At 42.1% G+C, this 20,794-nt stretch overlaps 1 protein-coding gene and 1 long non-coding RNA gene across 2 annotated transcripts; both read left to right on the top strand.

The window, feature by feature from the left end:
• The first annotated feature begins 15,620 nt into the window (after positions 1-15,620).
• On the top strand, positions 15,621-17,790 carry LOC140582774 (CD48 antigen-like). The gene is made up of 3 exons (XM_072707088.1): positions 15,621-15,987; positions 16,912-17,169; positions 17,780-17,790. Exons 1-3 carry the CDS (start codon positions 15,801-15,803, stop codon positions 17,788-17,790), a joined length of 456 nt encoding a protein of 151 aa, XP_072563189.1. The 5' UTR covers positions 15,621-15,800.
• Positions 17,791-17,812: 22 nt separating this feature from the next.
• LOC140582891 (uncharacterized) lies at positions 17,813-20,523 on the top strand. Its single transcript, XR_011985699.1, has 3 exons — positions 17,813-17,889; positions 19,384-19,469; positions 20,039-20,523. It is a non-coding gene; the product is annotated as an uncharacterized lncRNA (long non-coding RNA).
• The last annotated feature ends 271 nt before the right edge of the window (positions 20,524-20,794 follow it).

Here is a 20,794-nt window from a genome sequence, read left to right as displayed (position 1 = left end):
GAGCAGGGAAATAAACAAATAAATAAGTAACAAAATAGTAAAGTGCAATTCAGAGGGATGCAAAAAATCTACATTACCAAAATTTTAAAATGTGATCTCCATACAATTGAGTGTCTCGTGGCCAACAGCAAAAGAAGATGGAAGCATGTAGTGAGGAGACACAAATTAACTGCCAAAGGTCTGTGTCAAATTAAAGGGGAGATTCCAGACTCTTTAGCATCAAATGCCACCATTTTTCAGAACTGCTTTCTGAACAGAATCTCTGGAAGTACTAGGTGCAGTGTATTATGTGACATCGCTATGGTCAGAAACATAACCTCAGCTCAGTTAGGCACACAAGCTAAAACCTCAAGAATGGGCATGGACACATCTCAAGGCTGATTTTACATGGGTTTTGTGGTCAGATGAGATGCAAGTGACTCTTGATGGAACAGATGGATGAGTTAGTGCATGGGCGTCTTCTTCAAGCGCCAATAAGGTGGTGGAGAAATAACTTATCAGAACTTCACGACTTGCAGATGGTGTAAAGGTTACCTAAAAGATCTAACGCCAACTCCTGGAAGATATATTCTTCAAACACTGGTATAAAAAACATCTGCAGCTTTCAAAAAGGTTATGATGTTCATGCAGGACAATGTCCCTTCCTGTGCATCAAAGCATTCCATAGATTGGCCAAGAAAGGTGACTGATTTATGACCTGACTCCCTTTATTGGCTGACTTAACCCCCATTGAGAATTACTGGGCCTTACTGAAATATGAGATTTAATAATAATAATTGATACTTTATTGATCCCCGTGGAGAAATTGTTTTTACGCCTCCCTCAACTTGCTCTATTATGTAAAGTTATCTGCACCAGCCGTAGCGGCACCCAGGGAGCTGGGGGTTAAGGGCCTTGCTCAAGGACCCATAGACGTGCTGAGGCTGGGTTTGAGCCAGCAACCTTCTGATTACAGGCACAGCCCACTGAGCCACACGCTGCCACGGTGGCAAGCAATACAATTCTCAGAGCAGCGTCTGGGAGAATAATTCTGCACAGAGTGTAACATGTGATCAGTCACTGTCTGAAATAACATGCTGGAAAAGATGGTGCTGGGGAAGTTGTGGGTTTGGCTGCGAAACTCCCCCTGCAGACACTGGCAGCCCTTCGCAGAGCATTAGCTGAGGTATTGTGGATGTGTACCACCATCTGCCAGTTTCCCCAGAAGGTCTGCTGTGGGCCCCACGAGTCCCTGTCTGCGCTGGACATGTAGCCTGATCACCGGGGAGGAATATGAGGGTCACGCATGGGGAACACAACCCGACCTGCCTGTCAGGAGTGTGACCCTCGTATCCCTCCTTCCTGGTACCATGTTGAGCTGAGTGACGGGCAGGTCGGGGTTGTGCTCCCCACGCGTGACCCTTGTTCTCCTCCCCGGTGATCAGGCTACATGACATGGACTCATGGGGCCCACAGCCGACCTTCTGAGGAAACTGATATTAGTGTCGTTATACAGTAAAACCAATGTGCGAAATACCGGGGGGTCTGGGGGGGTCCGACACCCCCAATTAACCTATGAGACCCCCTGAAAGCCTCAAAAGCTAAATTTTAAGGGGGTCTCAAGATCGATATTGCTCATCAATAGGGAGATGGGGACTCCCCCGAATATTGACGGGTATTTTGCACAAACACTTCTAATGTGTGCCCCCCTCCCCCCACAATTTATTAGGTGGTATTATTCTCTTAATCCTGCTTCAAGGGTGCAGGTGTTTCTCCTCCCCCCCCCCCCCCCCCCCCCCCCACCCCCACTTTATCAAATGTATAATCCTCTTAGTCCCCCTTAAAGGGGCAGGTGCTGCTCTCTCGCCCCCACAAGCTGCTTCCTGATGTTAATGCTGCACTGGAGATGGGCCCCATTTAGGGATGAAGGGCACAGGACGGCCTCCCATCAGCTTAAAGGGAGGGCGACATTATCACAGCTTATGTAGCTTATGCAGCGTTCTTATAGGCTCTGAGCAGCCTGTGTGTCACACTGTTAATGCCTCCTCTATTGCAGGACTCTGTCTGATATCTGTCCACGCTAAGGTACAGCAGGTGAAAGGCATTGTGGGAGGAGTTTTCACTTTTCCTGCCCCAGTTCTTTCACTGGGCACCCTGTTGTATGGGAATATCGGCACGGTGGCCATGGTGCTGCCAGGGAGCAGTAACACAGACCTGAATGAGAAATTCAGAGGCAGACTGTGGTGGGACAGTAAGACGGGACTCTTCACCATCACCGATCTGCAGATCCAGGACTCTGGCCAGTATAAAGTGGAAAACAGTGATGGAGTAAAGAAAGTTACAGCATATCAGCTGACTGTATACAGTGAGTTCTGCTTCTGGGTGTCTGTATGTGTGTATGAGTATGTGTGCATATCATCAGGGGTGTGTTTGTGTGTGTCAGGCTTATGGTTAATTAAACCTATAAGAAAACATTGTTGTAAACTGAAATAAGATGCGAAAAAACAACTACAGCTAAACAAAATCTATGAATATTGCTCCCAAAAATAATTCAGATAACATAAAACAAACGGCAAATACTTCCCGTTACTGTTTTCTAATACTATTTAGCTGAAGAAATTATTTATCTTTCCTCCTTTGTGGAAATTATTCAAGGAAATGCCATTTATTTTATTGCCTTTAGATGGCGCCATGCTCTGGGCCTCTTTTGTGCAATGTACTTGAACCTCAGAAATGGCCAACGGCACTGCATAGCGATATTTTTTAATAGATAGCTAAGTCATATAACTTTATGTCTATCCCTAGAAATAAAATTACAAAATCTTAAACTGGAATAAAACTATGCAAAGACTAAATAGAAATGTATTTATAAAATAAAAATCAATAAAACCAAATTGAAATAAATAGGATTTCAAATGAAAATTGAAAATAATGTGAAAATAAAATTAAAAAAAAAGAATTAAACTATAACATTGGTGTGTGTGTGTGCATAATGTCCCCATAACGTGATAAATATCCGTTTTTTTCCCTTATGGGGACCGTTTTCCTCCACCGGGATCAATAAAGTATCAATTATTATTATTAAATCTCATATTTCAGTAAGGCCTAGTAATTCTCAATGAATGAGCGGTCCCCATAAGGATATGTTTACCCTACATGTGTGTGTGTGTGTGTGTGTGGAGTATGTGTATATTACACTGTGGAGACCAAATGTTCCCCTCAATGTAATAAAAACCTGTTACTTTGACATTATGGGGACCATTTTTTCAGGTCTCCACAAAGATCTGTGAATGCAATCAAAATAATAAAAATGCAAAATGTTGTAATTTTGTTTGGTTACTTATGGTTAAGGTTAGTGCTGGTTAGGGGTTAAGGTTGTCATGCTGGGATTAAAGATTTCCGCGTAGAATCCTGTGTGTGTGTGTGTGTGTGTGTGTGTTTGTGGGGGGGTATGTTTTAATTTGCCCCCACTTTCTCCCTCTTCAGATCGCGTGTCTGAACCCAGACTGTCAGCCAGTGGGAGCTGCTGGGTTCTGTGCTCTGTGGAGAACGGGAGAGACGTCACCCTGTCCTGGTACAGAGGGACCGAGAGACTGAACCAAACCAACAGCCCTGACCTCAACACCAGCCTGTCACTCCCCCTGGAGATAGAACACAGATACACCTATTACTGTGAAGCAAAGAACCCAGTCAGCTCACAGAACCTCACACTGGAGATGCCAGCAAACTGCAACAAAACCTCGGGTCTGTACGGTACACTTTTCCTGTTTGTCACGAAGATGTATTTCATTCCATCAGTGCAGACTTTGTGTCTTTAGATTAGGAATAAATTTTTTCAGTTCAATTCAAGATTCAAGATTCAAAGAACTTTATTAATCCCAAAGGGAAATTGCTTTGTCTTGGTTATACAGTTGCTCTGATTAATTTACTGGGAAGAAAGGAAAAAAAAAAAAAGAAAATAGTTTAGGAAAAAGTATTAGAATGGAAAAATATAGATATAAAACTTTAAAGAAAAATACCAATAAATAGAAGCAAAATATAATAAAATTAAATTAAATATAGCACACATGTTAAGTAATGCACTAGAAATGGCGTGTAGATAAGGAGAAATATTGCACAAATGTAATAGTCAGATATTGCACTTGGAACATTAGTTGAGAACAGTAGTGTTGTAAAATATTATTGAGCAGGAACTACACATAGTTCAAGTCCCGTACTGAAAACATTACAGAGAAGAGTTATATATTTTAATGGCCATTGGGAGAAAAGATCTCCTGTGGCACTCTGTAGAACACCTGGTCATAATCAGTCTCTGGCTGAAATTGCTCCTTTGATCAGAGAGAACTCTGTATAGCGGGTGAGAAGGACTGTTCAGGATTGTGCGTGTTTTGGACAGGATCCTCCTCCTTGCCACGACATCAACAGAGTCCAGAGCCACGCCCAGTACAGATCCGGCCCTTTTAATTACCTTATTCAGTCTGTTTCTGTCTGCTGCTTTCATGTTACAGCCCCAACAGACCACAGCATAAAATATATTTTTATGGATGTTAATGCAATGAAAAGTCTAATTAGAAAGAGGACATTAAGGGAACATTTCAGGATCTGAGACTGATGACGTATTAAAATCAGTACGTTTTCACCGCCTCTGTTTTAGGTGACGACATTCCCTCCCCCAGGAGTTTTCTAGCCCATGTGCCTGTGGGATGTTGTTTTGTACTTATCATCATCATCATCATCACTGTCATCTACCTGAAGAAGAAGAAAAGGGCTGTTAATCACTCTGTTCTGCAGGTAAATGCTGTGCAGCTCACACTTCAAGTGTAGAATCTCTATTTTCCACAGAGATCTTTCTTTCGTTTACAGTATGAGCTGTATCTGATGCATCCATATTATCATGCCACGTAGCCTGGCCTGATTTGCAGGAATCTGTCCTTGTTCTCTGTAGAATGAACTTATTCATGTTGCAGGGACCAGGACACACTGAGCATGGAGAAAGAACAAAAGACCTGAATGGCTCTGTATGCAACTGTGTGATTTACTCCGGCCTGCTAACACAGACACCCGTCACAGAGCAAATCAAGAGGAAGTTAGCAAAAACACCACTGAGCTAGTTCATAAACAGTGATATATATACAGTCGAACTTCGTTACAACGTAACGACATTAAGAATTTGTACGTTATAACCATAGTACGTTGTAACCAAGTCCCTCAAAATGAATGATAGAACACAAAATGTATATAAAAAAACTTTTAGAAAACACCCCTCAAGTTGACACTATGACATACAGCTTGTGTAGTTTGAAGAATATAATAGGAACTATATTCTTCAAACTAGGTTAATATCAGTTACTCATAGACAGCCGACATAACGTAAATCCACTGCCGGCTTATCGTTCAAATCGCCTTATGATTCAATTGGCTGAAATAAATTTCGATACATGTGTTAGACATCTGTCTTTTGTTAATTTCTTTCACTATATGTCACACAATTACCCCAATAACCACACAGTTTCAGAACTTAGTTCGCGTCGGCAGTATAAGGCTGCCATGTATAATTCTGAATTATTTCCACCTTGTCGGTCAGCGAAATTCGTTTCCTTTTAGCAGGCATCTTGCTTGATATACAGTACGGCAGCATGACACCATGCAAAACCATGAAAAAACGGGGGCTGCATGCAAGGAGTCCGGCCGGCGTGGAATGCTTCGTGAGGATAGGTTCATACTGTAGTTAGGCGTTGCTAAGCGATGTAGATGGCCGGCAACAGCCGATTCTGAATTGTGCGCGCGCTCGGAAGATTAGGCTGTACTTTGTAACGAAGGTCAGTTTGCCTATTTTCCTCTGAAAATCATACGTTATATCGAAGTTTACGCTGTAAAGGTGTACGTTCTAACCGATACCGGCAAATGGAATAATGCATTACGCGAATTCGGGACATCGAAATTTGAACGTTGTATTGGTGTAAACGTTATAAACGGGGTACGTTGTACTGGGTTCGACTGTATTGGCCACCAGATGGCAGCATGCAAGAGCTCCTCTCTCTCTGACTCTCCCACATACTCCCTCCCTCCCTCTGTTGTTTTCGTCTGCTGTCTTTCTCTGCTCCCTGTCCAGCTGATGTCCTCACACACAGCCTGTAGTGACCCTCCTTTCAGTTCTGAGCTTAACGGCCATCAGCTTCACTCTCTTCGATTTTGCTGTTTGTCAATATTGCTGAGCTGTAAGACGTGGAATCCAGCCAGAGTAAGACCATTACTGTGAGAGTAAAATGAAAACTTCCATCTCTTACTGTAACAGTGCAGGACTTTTACTGAGTTTAAACTGTGCTGCTTTGCTAGTTAATGTGACTTAAGCATTATCCAGTTTTGGACTTTAATTGCCATTTATCAAAGCTGACCTGCTGGCAGCTATCACATGCACCACAGGGATGCCAAGCGGCTGTGCAACAGCTTCAGGTTACAGTGGATAAACTTTAAAAACTTCTTATAAAGATTCTTTTTAGAGTAATATATAAACAGGAGGTCTGAACCAGTCTTGGCCGGGGGGACAACCTGGATGTTATGCCAGTCTATTGCAGAGCACACACACCTATACACCGCAGGCAGCTTACAGATGTCAGGTAACGTAAATGTGTGACTTTGGTCTGAGGGAGGAAACTGAGAAACTCAAAGGGAAACTGCTCAGCAGAGAGAGGATATGCAACCCCCCCCAACACACACACAGAGCAGAGACCCCCCACCCAGCGTGACAGTGTCACCCACGGAGTCACCGTGTCACCCTCATGGCAAATAACACACATGATCATATCACCGGAAGGTCTGTAAACCTGAGCTAGACTGATAGCCAGATTCAGTGAATCTGCACTGTGGACAGAGGTGTTACTGCAGAATGCATCTCGACGTGTGAGAATGTGGTTTCCATGTGAGACGGTGTGGCCTGATTTTAGCAATGATGGCGCCAGCAGCATGAATGTTGGTGTGGATGCATTTAGCTGTAAGCCTCAGCACACCAAGCACTGCATGTCAAAGGTAATTTTATTGGAATATTCTCGTTGAATAATCTAAGACTAAATAGTGAATCGTTTCCTGTTAGGGAGTGAAAATGGACATTTCTGTGGTGTGGAACTTCACTTGGCATCCTGAGTGACTGAAATCGACATTTCTCCCTGGGGCACATGCCACTTATTCTGCTCTGCCCCTTGCAGAGGGCCTCCGGAAATGCCTCATGTTTCTGTGCATATTAGTGTCCTGCACCTTTATCGCAGAGTTAGATGGCCATTACATGTGCACTGCTAAATTTTCTTTTTTTCCTACTGAAAATCCAGTTACACATTTATAAGACCTTGTGTTTCCATGCTCCCTCCTATTTCCTGTAAAGGAAAAGGGAAATTAGCAAACAAAACAAAGAAAATTACTTTATCCTCTAGGCTTTTCCACTGAGACATAGTGGCACACCCTGCCTTCCTGCCCCTCCTGTTTTTTCCCTAGTGGGGCTCTAACAAGCCACGCCTGCTATGTGTTGGTCATACCTCTTGTTCCTGCTCTTCTGTGATTCTCTCCAGCTGCCTCTCGTTGCGCTCACTTGTTAGTCCTCTGTATTTAAGTGCATCTTGTTTTATACTCCCTAGTCATGTCATTAACATCATCCTGTATGTATGCCTGTGCTTTCCCCAGTACCAGCGTTTCCATTTTGACCCCTTGCGGTATGTTTCCAGTTTAAATAAAATCCATTTATTTGATCCCTATGTCTGCTTTCGACTCCCTTGCTTCCCGAACGTGACACATAGACTCTAAAAATAAGCTCATGATTAGCACCAACATCCAAAGCGAACACATGTGTCCATAGGAAGGAGGAGGTATGGGGAGAAAACGCTGGAAGGTAATTAAGATGCAGTAAGACGATGAGAGAGACTCAGAGAAAAGCATGTTTCTGCACACAGGGGTCAAGGCTGAACCTCAGACTTAGGGTATACTGTATGAAGATGATGCTTGCTGGCATAACAGGAAGCAACTGAAGTATCAGATCAGGGTGGGAGAGGTAGAGATGTGTTTACATTACATTACATTAATTTAGCTGGTGATTTTATCCAAAGTGATGTAAAAGTGAGAAATCAGAGTCAGTCAGGGTCCCTGGAGCAATTGGGCGGTTAACGACATCACTCAAGGGCCCAATGGTGACATCACTTCATCGAACATGGGATTCATCCGCCTAACAGGACCCGGGGCATGTGGAGTACAGGAGGAACTGGTACTGATCCCTGAGGGTCTCCACAAGAAAGGGTTTGAGTCTTAGAGAGAAATGCACTGGGCTACGAGGCACAGAAAGGTAGTGCAGTTCCATTCAATCCTGACTTGGCCGTGGAGGTTTATCTGACAATTTACTTTGTTTGCTGAATGCTGTGGTTTATTTCTACAGAAAGAAGGGTAGAATGGAAACTGTATGTGTAAAGAAGAGGTGAGATAGAGGAATAATTGGTCACCTGATAAAGGGGGAGGAGTTATTAGATATCTGGGTCAGTGGGTGAAATCAATGACGTGGTGGAAAGGAGACAGGATGGAAGAGATTTCAAAATGATATGTCAGGGAATTACATTCTCAAATTATATTTAATAATCTAAAATTAGTTTTAAAATTATAATTCTTGTCTAATAGGCCAATTGCCGTATTTTGCAATATTTAGAAGGAATAAGTAAAAAGATTGTCAGCGATATTACACTAATATGACCACAGTTTCACGTGTGATATTGTGCGCAAACTAACAAACAAAACTGAAACCTAGAATCCAGCCAGCAAACTTCTTTGGGAACTACTGAAAAGTTTTAGCGTAAAGTTTGCCTTGTTAGTCAGAGGTGCCTCCCTGCGGCTCTGCATGTAACCCATTACGAGGCGCGTTCACATGGCTTCTGCTTCCTGTCAGCGCGAGCGGCGCTTTATCGCCGACAAGCAGAAGCGGAACGTAATAACGCTCATTCGCGCGATATGCAATTTTATTCTGCTATTTATTTTGCCACGGATTTTTCCCTTTACTTGTGGTTTATGGATGTGTGTAATGTAGCGTAATGCTGTAGCCTGGATTAACAGTGGTATCATTGACTAATGAGGCAAAAAAGGGCACAATGCCTTTTCATAAAGAAATTTGCAGCTTAATGGTAATACATTTAAAAATAGCGTCGGTATAGGACCGAGGTGAAATCAGTTTTAGGTTGGATATTCTACGGATATTCAGATCCACACTCTCCAGACTTAGCGGTGGGGCATCACTCACGCTAGCCGGCATAAGGCGGTCGAAAGACGTCCAGATCAATTCCACAGCCTCGGAGGCGCTCGGGCACCGCTGACTTTGGAACCGTCAACAAATTACTGTCAGAATAATAAAATACTGATTGCTTGCAATAACTTCAATGCAATGGGACCCAGTAACTCCAAAATGAGTGCATATTCTGCAAATACCTGACATGCACAGGACACAGTGAACATTACTGGTTTTTAACACTTTATTGCATTTTAAAGTATCATTCTAAAAGGGAAAAGTGGGTAAATAGATTTCTTTCAATAGCTTCTAGGCTGTAGGAGCCTGCGACCCAAAACCTAGTACCAATTGTAGTACTACCTTAGGCCTATGGGACACAGCAACTTTAATTCAATTTTAACCCTTTGTGTACTTGATATGATTTTTTATTCTCAAAAATTAGGCCTTTTCTGTCAATAACTTATAGGCCGTAGGAGCCTGAGACCCAAAACCTAGTACCAATTGTAGTACTACCTAAGGCCTATAGGACACAGCAACTCTCATTCAATTTTAACCCTTTGTGTACTTGATATGATTTTTTATTCTCAAAAATTAGGCCTTTTCTGTCAATAGTTTCTAGCCCATAGGAGCCTGTGACCCAAAACCTAGTACCAATTGTAGTACTACCTAAGGCCTATAGGACACAGCAACTCTCATTCAAGTTTAACCCTTTGTGTACTTGATATGATTTTTTTTCTCTAAAATTAGGCCTTTTCTGTCAATAGCTTCTAGGTCGTTGGAGCCTGTGACCCAAAACCTAGTACCAATTGTAGTACTACCTAAGGCCTATAGGACACAGCAACTCTCATTCAAGTTTAACCCTTTGTTTAATTGATATGATTTTTTTTCTCTAAAATTAGGCCTTTTCTTTCAATAGCTTCTAGGCCGTTGGAGCCTGTGACCCAAAACCTAGTACCAATTGTAGTACTACCTTTGCCCTATAGGACACAGCAACTTTCATTTGATTTTAACCCTTTGTTTAATTGATATGATTTTTTTCCTCTAAAATTAGGCCTTTTCTGTCAATAGCTTCTAGGCCGTTGGAGCCTGTGACCCAAAACCTAGTACTAATTGTAGTACTTCCTTTGGCCTATAGGACACAGCAACTTTCATTCAAGTTTAACCCTTTGTTTAATTGATATGATTTTTTTCCTCAAAAATTAGGCCTTTTCTTTCAATAGCTTCTAGGCCGTAGGAGCCTGTGACCAAAAACCTAGTACCAGTTGTAGTACTACCTTTGGCCTATAGGACACAGCAACTTTCATTTGATTTTAACCCTTTGTTTAATTGATATGATTTTTTTCCTCTAAAATTAGGCCTTTTCTGTCAATAGCTTCTAGCCCGTAGAAGCCTGTGACGCAAAACCTAGTACCAATTGTAGTACTACCTAAGGCCTATAGGACACAGCAACTCTCATTCAAGTTTAACCCTTTGTGTACTTGATATGATTTTTTTTCTCTAAAATTAGGCCTTTTCTGTCAATAGCTTCTAGGTCGTTGGAGCCTGTGACCCAAAACCTAGTACCAATTGTAGTACTACCTAAGGCCTATAGGACACAGCAACTCTCATTCAAGTTTAACCCTTTGTTTAATTGATATGTACAAAACCTAGTACCAATTGTAGTACTTCATGAGTCCTATGGGACACAGCAACTTTTGTATCACTTCAAGCGCTCTATATGTATTTTTATTGTTAAATTGTCACCCCAATCATGTTCAATGTTAATAAAACCCAGTATATAGCACCTCTAAGAAATTTTCAGAAATTTACTGTCACATCCCATACCTACCCTAGTCAGACGACTAACTGACTGCATCTGTCCCACTGCCTTTAATGCCTGGATTGCCCCCACATTGTATGTCAGGTATTTTTGTTTTCATGCGACCTACTGAGCTTTTATTCTGTGTTCTCAGCATCTCCTGTGCCTTACCTTCCTTTATAGATCCCGTCCTTCCAAATCCCCGCTTCCCTCAGACCTAGATCATCAACACATTCTCATACCCAGTGCATGAAAAACCGACGCATGGTCAGAGCCCTTTGGTGTCGTTAAATGAAGCACAAGGTCTCCATCAGTGTCTAATTCAGATGCATGTGGTGTTTGAATTTTTTGCTCACAACTAGTCCTGGGAAAAAAAATTGAAATCAGGACTGTAGCAGCCACAAATTGCCTACTTCAGATCCAGGTGAGTTGTTGGAGACGCTCCTTATCATTCTGATGTGTATAGAAGTACAAATATATAAGAATTAAGTCCCGACCCCAAATATTTGTCCCATGATGCATTGCAAGTCAAACGTCCAAACACCACATGCATCTGAATTAGACACTGAAGGAGACCTTGTGCAGATGCAGTCACTTAGTCGTCTGACTAGGGTAGGTATGGGATGTGACAGTAAATTTCTGAAAATTTCTTAGAGGTGCTATATACTGGGTTTTATTAACATTGAACATGATTGGGGTGACAATTTCACAATAAAAATACATATAGAGCGCTTGAAGTGATACAAAAGTTTCTGTGTCCCATAGGACTCATGAAGTACTACAATTGGTACTAGGTTTTGCGTCACAGGCTCCTACGGGCTAGAAGCTATTGACAGAAAAGGCCTAATTTTTGAGAAAAAAAATCATATCAAGTACACAAAGGGTTAAACTTGAATTAAAGTTGCTGTGTCCTATAGGCCAAAGGTAGTACTACAACTGGTACTAGGTTTTTGGTCACAGGCTCCTACGGCCTAGAAGCTATTGAAAGAAAAGGCCTAATTTTTGAGGAAAAAAATCATATCAATTAAACAAAGGGTTAAAATCAAATTAAAGTTGCTGTGTCCTATAGGCCTGAGGTAGTACTACAATTGGTACTAGGTTTTGGGTCACAGGCTCCAACGGCCTAGGAGCTATTGAAAGAAAAGGCCTAATTTTAGAGGGAAAAAATCATATCAATTAAACAAAGGGTTAAAATCAAATGAAAGTTGCTGTGTCCTATAGGCCTTAGGTAGTACTACAATTGGTACTAGGTTTTGGGTCACAGGCTCCAACGGCCTAGGAGCTATTGAAAGAAAAGGCTTAATTTTAGAGGAAAAAAATCATATCAATTAAACAAAGGGTTAAAATCAAATGAAAATTGCTGTGTCCTATAGGCCAAAGGTAGTACTACAATTCGTACTAGGTTTTAGGGCACAGGCTCCAACGGCCTAGAAGCTATTGACAGAAATCTATTTACCCACTTTTCCCTTTTAGAATGATGCAATAAAGTGTTAAAAACGAGTAAAGTTCACTGTGTCCTGTGCATGTCAGGTAGTTGCAGAATATGCACTCATTTTGGAGTTACTGGGTCCCATTGCATTGATGTTATTGTAAGCAATCAGTATTTTATTATTCTGACAGTAATTCGTTGACGGTCCCTAAATCAGCGGGTGCGCTATGAATTGATCTGGCCGTCTTTTGACCGCCTTATGCCGGCTAGCGTGCGTGATGCCCCGCCGCTAAGTCTGGAGAGTGTGGATCTGAATATCCGTCGAATATCCAACCTTAATAGGCTGTCTATAGCATTTTGTAATATTTAATCTGAAATGAAGACATCCCACCAAAGAAGCGGTCTGTCGCTGTTTGCGTTTTGTTTTATAGGTAAGTTAAATGTTGTTCTTTCATGCTCGATTCTTTGGAAATAGCTTGTCACTGTGAGTTAAGTCGGTTTAGTATTTTGCAAAAAAAGTTTTATTTCAGTTGCTGATAGTAAATAAGAAATAAACTATTGTAAATAATCCCAAATATAGAGTTCACACAATCTGATAACTATAGTTTACAGAGTAATTAACTGTGAATGAGATATGCTTGTCTGATGATATTGAAATGTAATTATTATATTAAATAACAGTACGTTCTGATTATTATTGTTATAAATTGTCTCCATAGCTAAACTGAAATCCCATACGAATGATGAGCTTTTTGCTGTATTTGCAGGTTGCTCAGTTGCGCAGAGGGTTTAATGTCTTTGCCCGAGTTTACAGTTTTATAAGTCTGTCTGTCTGTTAAGTCTTTTTTTACTGCGCCGTTCCTCCTGGAGCTTGGGGAAGGTAGTGCTACATCCCAGCAAATATACCGAGTTCATCATGTATCACACGTTTGTCGGAAAGAAGCGGTTTTTATGCGCTATGATCCTGCAGTGAGTCCCGTTCTCGCGGACACAGACTCCAGTCTCTGATCTGGGTTAGACGGGTTGCAGGGGTTATATACTTAGGTTATTAATGCCTGTGTTCTTACTTTCTTATATGTGTGTAGCTTATATGCAGAGCGTCCGTACGTGTTGAATCTATCTGAAGATTCTGTCTTCATTATACTGTATGTACCATTCATGGCACATTTAATTTCGTTGCTCATCTGGGCAATAAAAATAAAAGGCATTCTGTTCTGTTCTGTTCGGTAGGCATCATGGAAGATGGGCGCGATTTGCCAGTACGGCCGATGTTATAGGCGTGCTTGTAATATACATATGTAATATACATATATAATATCTGCAATATACAGCCTAATAACCAACACGTTCGTCGTGTTATAGGCTGTGAGCTTCTATCAGAGATCTTTAACATGTAAATTAGCACAGTGCTGGTTTCTTGCTTCTTCGCCGCTCGTATTCAGTGCAGCTGTACAGTGTTTGCACGCGTTGTTTGTTCATTATTTGCATAACGTCACTGACACAGAATCCTCAATGCTCTGGCGTCAGGGTGATTTCCCGGAGCGCAGGCTGGCGCCAGGGTGCAGGGTTTGGGGCCCGAATGTCGCCCCGGGTTCTGTGGCCGTGTGATGTTCGTGTGATCCTGAGGTGTTCTGCCGCTTTCCAAAAATATATAGTTATTTGAAGCGGCATTTAACTTCCCATTTTTAGCTCGCTTTGACTCTGTAACTTTACACAAGCCTGTCAAAACCACCCAGCTGAGCTGGTGCCGTCGTTTTTGTTGTTTTTTGTGTTATATGATAGCAGATCAGCTGAGGGAAATGTCAAGTAAATTCCCCCGAAGAGCAATAATGTAATTTAAAGGGGAACTAGAATCAAATTTTAAAAACTTTTCTGTGGTAGAACAGGGTTGGCAACTTTGGTCAGGATGTGAGATTCTGTGCACACCTGCACATACACAAATCACCATGTAAATAGTCTTTAGGGTTTGCAAACTGCCCCAACTCTTTTGATGTAGCTGATTTTAGGTTTATAATGGAATAGTACTGATTCGCTGTAAGATTTCTTGCCTGAGCGTGAGAGTCTGAAAGTGTGAGTGTCACACCAGATGCGTGAGAATTGGTAATTCTGGGTAAATTTTATGTTTTAGAAGATGAACATAAAATGTGACTCTAACAGTAAAAAGTTTCTAATCTACTTTAACGGATCAGACGGTAAAGAGTAACGTTTTACTAGGCGGACTGAGTAAAATGGGCAGAACTGAGTGACAGGAAATGCTTGTCATGTTGTCATGTAAACAGTTTAGTTTTGGGATAAATAAGAAATGCTTGCGGAGGCCAGGACCCTGACTGTGACATTTACATCTTCGTTACTTAGCAGACGCTTTTATCCAAAGTGACACACAGATGACAGGGCAGGACCAGTCAGGCCCTGGAGCAATTGGGGTTAAGGGTCGTGCTCAAGGGCCCAATGCTGACATCACTCTGCCGACCCTGGGATTTAAACCGGCGACCTTCCGATTCATCGCTAGCACTGTGATCCAACCCGCTGAGCCCCCCAGTGCTGGTGTAAATGATGAATGAGCTCAAATTATAACCCGGTGTTAGTTTACCTGCAGGTCACCTTGTGGCAGCAAACTGTCATGTTGCTGCGTACATAGAAATACTGCTGATAGCAGAACAATGCAGGGTAATGGTGCCCTGGGTGTGATAAGGGCAGGTGCCTGTCGGGTGCCACCTGCTCCTCTGCCCCAGTGTTTGCTGTAAACAATAGCGCTCTGTGTTTATTACACACAGCGGAATACAGGTGAGTGTTTAAGCTCTTAAAGCTACAACCCTCTGTATGGTTGGCTGTGTCCATCCCTCTACCCTGTGCCTGAAGTGAGAATAATTACAAAGAACAAAAGTGGTACAAAGATAGAGCGTAAGGCTCAGTTTAGGATCCCTCTGCAGACAGACAGGCTTGTTTGATGTGTTACTGCCGCGCGAAGTCCCGCCCCTCCTCTGCCTGAGCCAATAGCATCGATGAGCACTAATGATGGGCATGTTATTTGTATACCATCCACACACTTAGAGAGACACTCTGGTGGGGACCCTGACCATTGTACAGGAGTGTTCAGGTGTGTATCCTGACAAAAACACTAGTGACATTCTTTATTGTAGGATGTCAGCCCGCTTAGATCACTTGTAAATTGTTGATGGTCCCCACATGGATTTTTAATTTCCCGTCATTCTCCCTCTTTTTCAGAGCTCTGCACATTATTCACCCACGCTGAGGTACAGCAGGTGCAAGGCATTGTGGGAGGGGCTTTCACTTTTCCTGCCCCAGTTCTTTCACTGGGCACCCTGTCATATGGGAATATTGGCAATATGGCCATGGTGCTGTCAGGGAGCAGTAACACAGACCTAACAGAGAAATTCAGAGGCAGATTGTGGTGGGACAGTAAGACGGGACTCTTCACCATCACCGATCTGCAGATCCAGGACTCTGGCCAGTATAAAGTGGATAACAATGACGGAGTGAAGAAAGTTACAGCATATCAGCTGACTGTATACAGTGAGTTCTGCTTCTGGGTGTCTGTATGTGTGTATGAGTATGTGTGCATATCATCAGGGGTGTGTTTGTGTGTGTCAGGCTTATGGTTAATTAAACCTATAAGAAAACATTGTTGTAAACTGAAATAACATGCGAAAATAAAAATAAAAACCACAGCTAAACAAAACAAAAATGAATATTGCTTCCAAAAATAATTGAAATAACATAAAATAAATGGCAAATACTTCCCATTACTGTTTTCTAATACTATTTAGCTGAAGTAATGATTTATCTTTCCTCCTTTATGGGAATCATTCAAGGAAATGTAATTCAGTTTATTGCCTTTAGATGGCGCCATGCTCTGGGCCCCTTTTGTGCACTTGGACCACAGAAATGGCCAATGGCATTGCATAGTGACATTTTGTAATAGATAGCTAAGTCCTATAACTTTACGTCTATTCCTAGAAATACAATTACGAAAACTTGAAGTGCAACAAATACATGTAAAGACTAAATAGAAATGTATCTATAAAATAACAAGTAATAAGACCGTATTGAAATAAACTGGATTTCACATGAAAATTAAAAACAATGTGAAAATAAAAACTAAAACAAAAAATCAGAACTAAAACATTGGTGTGTGTGTGTGTGTGTGGATTATCTTTATATTACATTGTGGAGACCAAATGTCCCCCTAAGTGTAATAAAAACCTATTATTTTGACATTTTGGGGACCATTTTTTCAGGTCTCCACAAAGATCTGTGAATGCAATCAAAAAACTAAAAATGTCAAAAGTCAAAGGTTGTCGTGTTGGGATTAGAGATTTCCCCATAGAAATGAATGTAGAGTCACCACAAAGATATCATTACAAATCTGCGTGTCTGTGTGTGTTTGTTTTTGTGGGGGGGTATGTTTTAATGTGCCCCTGCTTTCTCCCTCTTCAGATCACGTGTCTGAACCCAGACTGTCGGCCAGTGGGAGCTGCTGGGTTCTGTGTTCTGTGGAGAACGGGAGAGACGTCACCCTGTCCTGGTACAGAGGGACCGAGAGACTAAACCAAACCAGCAGCCCTGACCTCAGCACCAACCTGTCTCTGCCCCTGGAGATAGAAAACAGATACACCTATTACTGTGAAGCAAAGAACCCAGTCAGCTCACAGAACCTCACACTGGAGATACCAGCAAACTGCAGCAAAACCTCAGGTAGGGCTGCATGATATCACATCATGATGTAATCATGATTATATGGTGCATGTGCAATAATCACCAGGGCTTTTGGTGACAGGTGTAAACTTTTATCTAGACGCTGGCTTTTTGGTCCTATATGGAGATTTACTAACACCCACAATTCGATAAGGAGAATAGTAATGCAACTAAAATATTAATGAGAGGCGTAATGTGCCTCCCAAAGTTAGTAATTTGTATAAATTTAGCGGATTCCTATGTTCAATAAACATCACCCTTCATTTTAACCTTTAAACACAATATTTCCTCTTGTAAAAGCTGTTGTGGCTGCTGAGCTGCCCCTTTCTTCACCGCCGCTTCAGTGCTTAACGCTTCCATTATATATGAAAACAGTGGCATGTGTTGTGATCTGCTACCCAAATTTAATAAATAGAAGTAATAATTAATAAACATAAGAATGCGCCTAACATTTGGGCGTCACAATATGAAGGTTATATGAATGTTAATCCAATGAAAAGTCTAATTAGAAAGAGGACATTAAGGGAACATTTCAGTATCTGAGACTGATGACGTATTAAAATCAGTACGTTTTCACCTCCTCTGTTTTAGGTGACAACATTCCCTCCAGGAGTTTTCTAGCCCCTCTTGTGGTATGTGTTCTTGGACTAATCATCATCATCATCATCATCGTCATTGTCACCTACCTGAAGAAGAGGAAGCGTGATGAGCAGAGGGAAGGCAGGTATTCTGCTTTATAAGGTGCTGTGAGGACTTTGCTGTTTGTCACGTGACGGGTATATCGGACAAACTCGCAGTGAACACAGGAGGAAATTTACATACATTGTACCCAACCAGTCAAAAGTTTTTGCACACACTGAGATTTTCTGCATTTGCATGATACTTAATATTTAATAAAAATACACTCAATATTCTTTGCTAATAAATAAATTTACAGCAGGTTCACCATTTGAGTACCTTTATTAGCATGAAAATGTCATATCTTTGATTCATCAAAGTAACCTCCTCTAGCAGTTATAATAGCAGAGAAAATTCAAGGCATTATTTTTTTACAAGGGACATTAAATACTACTGTTTTGTGGGATGAAACAGTTAACTAGTGCAATTAAAGTTAAAGGACGGCCTAGAATTTGACTCTGCCATCACCACACAACCAGGTAATAGTATGTCAGACATGCACTGTTACATACTCTTTCCATGTTAATGAAGGAAGCTTGTTTAATTTCACTCATTTTCATTTATGGTTGATCACTCAACTTTGCAGTGCTTAAGAAAAGTAAAAAATCTGCAGTTTATGAAATAAATGGAAAAATGGTAAAAACCTGTGATGTGCAAAATCTTTTGACTGGTAGTGTAGCTACGGCTATGTTTATCTGAATGCTTCCTGCACTTGGGCATGTCTCCCTATGACCCTGTGTTTGTTTAGCTGCTGCACACCTCTGTCTTGACTGTTGTGTCCAGAATGCTAACAGTGATGCAGTTGAGTCCTTCTACTGGAAGCCAGTGGTCCACAGCGCTGTCACTGTCATTGTGGCTGATGTTAAAAGGGGGGAGGCTATGTCCTGCTACAGAAGCGGTTCACAGGAACTAAATGGAACCTTCTTTTCAAATGTCACTGTCAGTATCGCTGTGACCGATGCTAACAGTGGTGTAGCTATGGTCTGCTACAGGAAGTGGTTCACAGGAAAAAGCAAAACCTTCATAACACGTTCACACGTTCGTCTACCTCCAGTGAAAAAAAAACATCAGAGGAGTACTGTATGTGTCGAGTCAGAGGTTGCACATTGTCTGTGTACCAGTCAGTGTGTGTGTGTGTGTGTGTGGGTTTGCATAGATCACATTTGGGGACCAAAATGTCCCCAAAGTGAGGTAAAACCTGAAATTTCCCTACTTTTGGGGACACTTGTAAAGGTCCCCATTTGGATAACCTCAGTTTTATAAAAATCTGTGAATGCAATCAAAAACGTAAAAGTGCCAGAAGTCTTGTATTTGGGTTGGTTACTTATGGTTAAGGTTAGGGATGGGTAGAGGTTAAGGATGTTGTGATTGGGATTAGGGTTTATCCTATAGAAATGAATGGGCGGTCCCTATTTAGATAGGTAGACCAACTGTGTGTGTGTGTGTGTGTGTGTGTGTGTGTGTTTGTGTGTGTGTGTGTGTGTACCAGTTAGTGTGTGCCAGCCTTTCAGTTTGTTCTGTCTGCCTGCTTTATAGATGCATCCGCCTCTACAAGACTGCATGTGTACACTGACAATACTGAATATGCAGAAGTAATTCACAGTAACCAGAACCACTCACAGGTCAGTACATGACTTTTTTCCAAAGCAAACAGACAGGCCTTAATAAAAGCAAACACACACACACAAACAGACAGGCAGACCTTAAAAGCAAACACACACACACATTGTCTGAGCATTCAGCAGAGAAACATCCGCCTTTGTGGTCTGCCTGGGTCATCCTGCAGCGCTCGGCTGCTATTTCGGTGCAGACTGGTGTGTTTCTCTGGTGACGCTAAGGAAGCATGGCTTTGGCTGGGAAGCTGCCGCTCGCTCACAGCCTCCCCTATCAGGAAGCTCAGTATCACCATGTGGACGTGTCCCAAAAACGAGTCGTTAATGAACTGAGAGAGCAGCTTCCTCACACACAGAGCAAACAGCCTGGAAGCTTCCTGAAAGCGAGGACTGCATTTGGCGATAAGGGCACAGCTGTCATCACGGAGACAAAGGCCTCTGTCATCTTCCACGCCTGGGGTTTCCCTGTAATTTCATTGTGTGACTGGTGATGTTAGCAGAAATAATGCATCTTCCTTTCTTTCTCTTCCTTCCTGTCCTCTCTCTGTTCTCTCTCTCTGCCTCTGTCCTCCTCCCAGCGACAGCCTGTATCAGAACTGGGTCCCGGTTCCACACCGGTGAAGCTCACCACCGTGTACGAGGAGCTCCGGCACACTTCATGAAGGACGGGGGGGGCCGCAGTTGAGGCGCTGTGGGCAGAGGGAGGCACCGAAAGTGGGCAGGGGCAGCAGGCAAGAGAATGATCAGAGCAACTACCAATACCATGCATATACCAGGAAGTGTTGGGCCTTATTTGTGGGTGACAAAATAAACAGGCTGGCTTACTTGTTCCTACCGGCTGTAACGCCCATCTGTGACAGTGTTCATCTCATGTTTTGGGCACTTCTGCTCTGTGTTGAATGTAGGAAAAGATTAGCTCACTGTATGGAAATCAGTAACCTGTGACATTCAAATCTTGTATCAAGCTAGCAGCTTCCTATAAAAGCCCTCCTATGTTCCGAGTTTTGTCCTTTCAGAGAATGTATTTGCATAAATTGCGCCATCTTGTGGTGACAAAGAAGAACCTTAAAGTTTTGCATTTATTTTTTTATTTAGCACATGGTTTTCTCCAAGTTAAGTTTTATTTCAGCTCAGTAGCTGTCTGTGGCTATCCCATCATGCACAGGGACACGCAGGCCCAATCCCAAAAGTCCAGGTACCTGAACACTCTGCCTTACCCCTCCGCCTTCGGGCATTCCTGAGACTAGTCGCCATATTGAAGTGTGTCTCAAAGCAGCAAGGGCTAAGGGGAAGTGGTCCATTATGCCTTTATGAAGCGAGTCAGCAGCAATGAA

The sequence above is a fragment of the Paramormyrops kingsleyae genome, chromosome 25, assembly GCF_048594095.1.
Source record: "Paramormyrops kingsleyae isolate MSU_618 chromosome 25, PKINGS_0.4, whole genome shotgun sequence".
NCBI lineage: Eukaryota > Metazoa > Chordata > Actinopteri > Osteoglossiformes > Mormyridae > Paramormyrops > Paramormyrops kingsleyae.
Note: the sequence above shows the minus strand (reverse complement) of the source record. Positions and strands in the feature narration are given on the sequence as shown.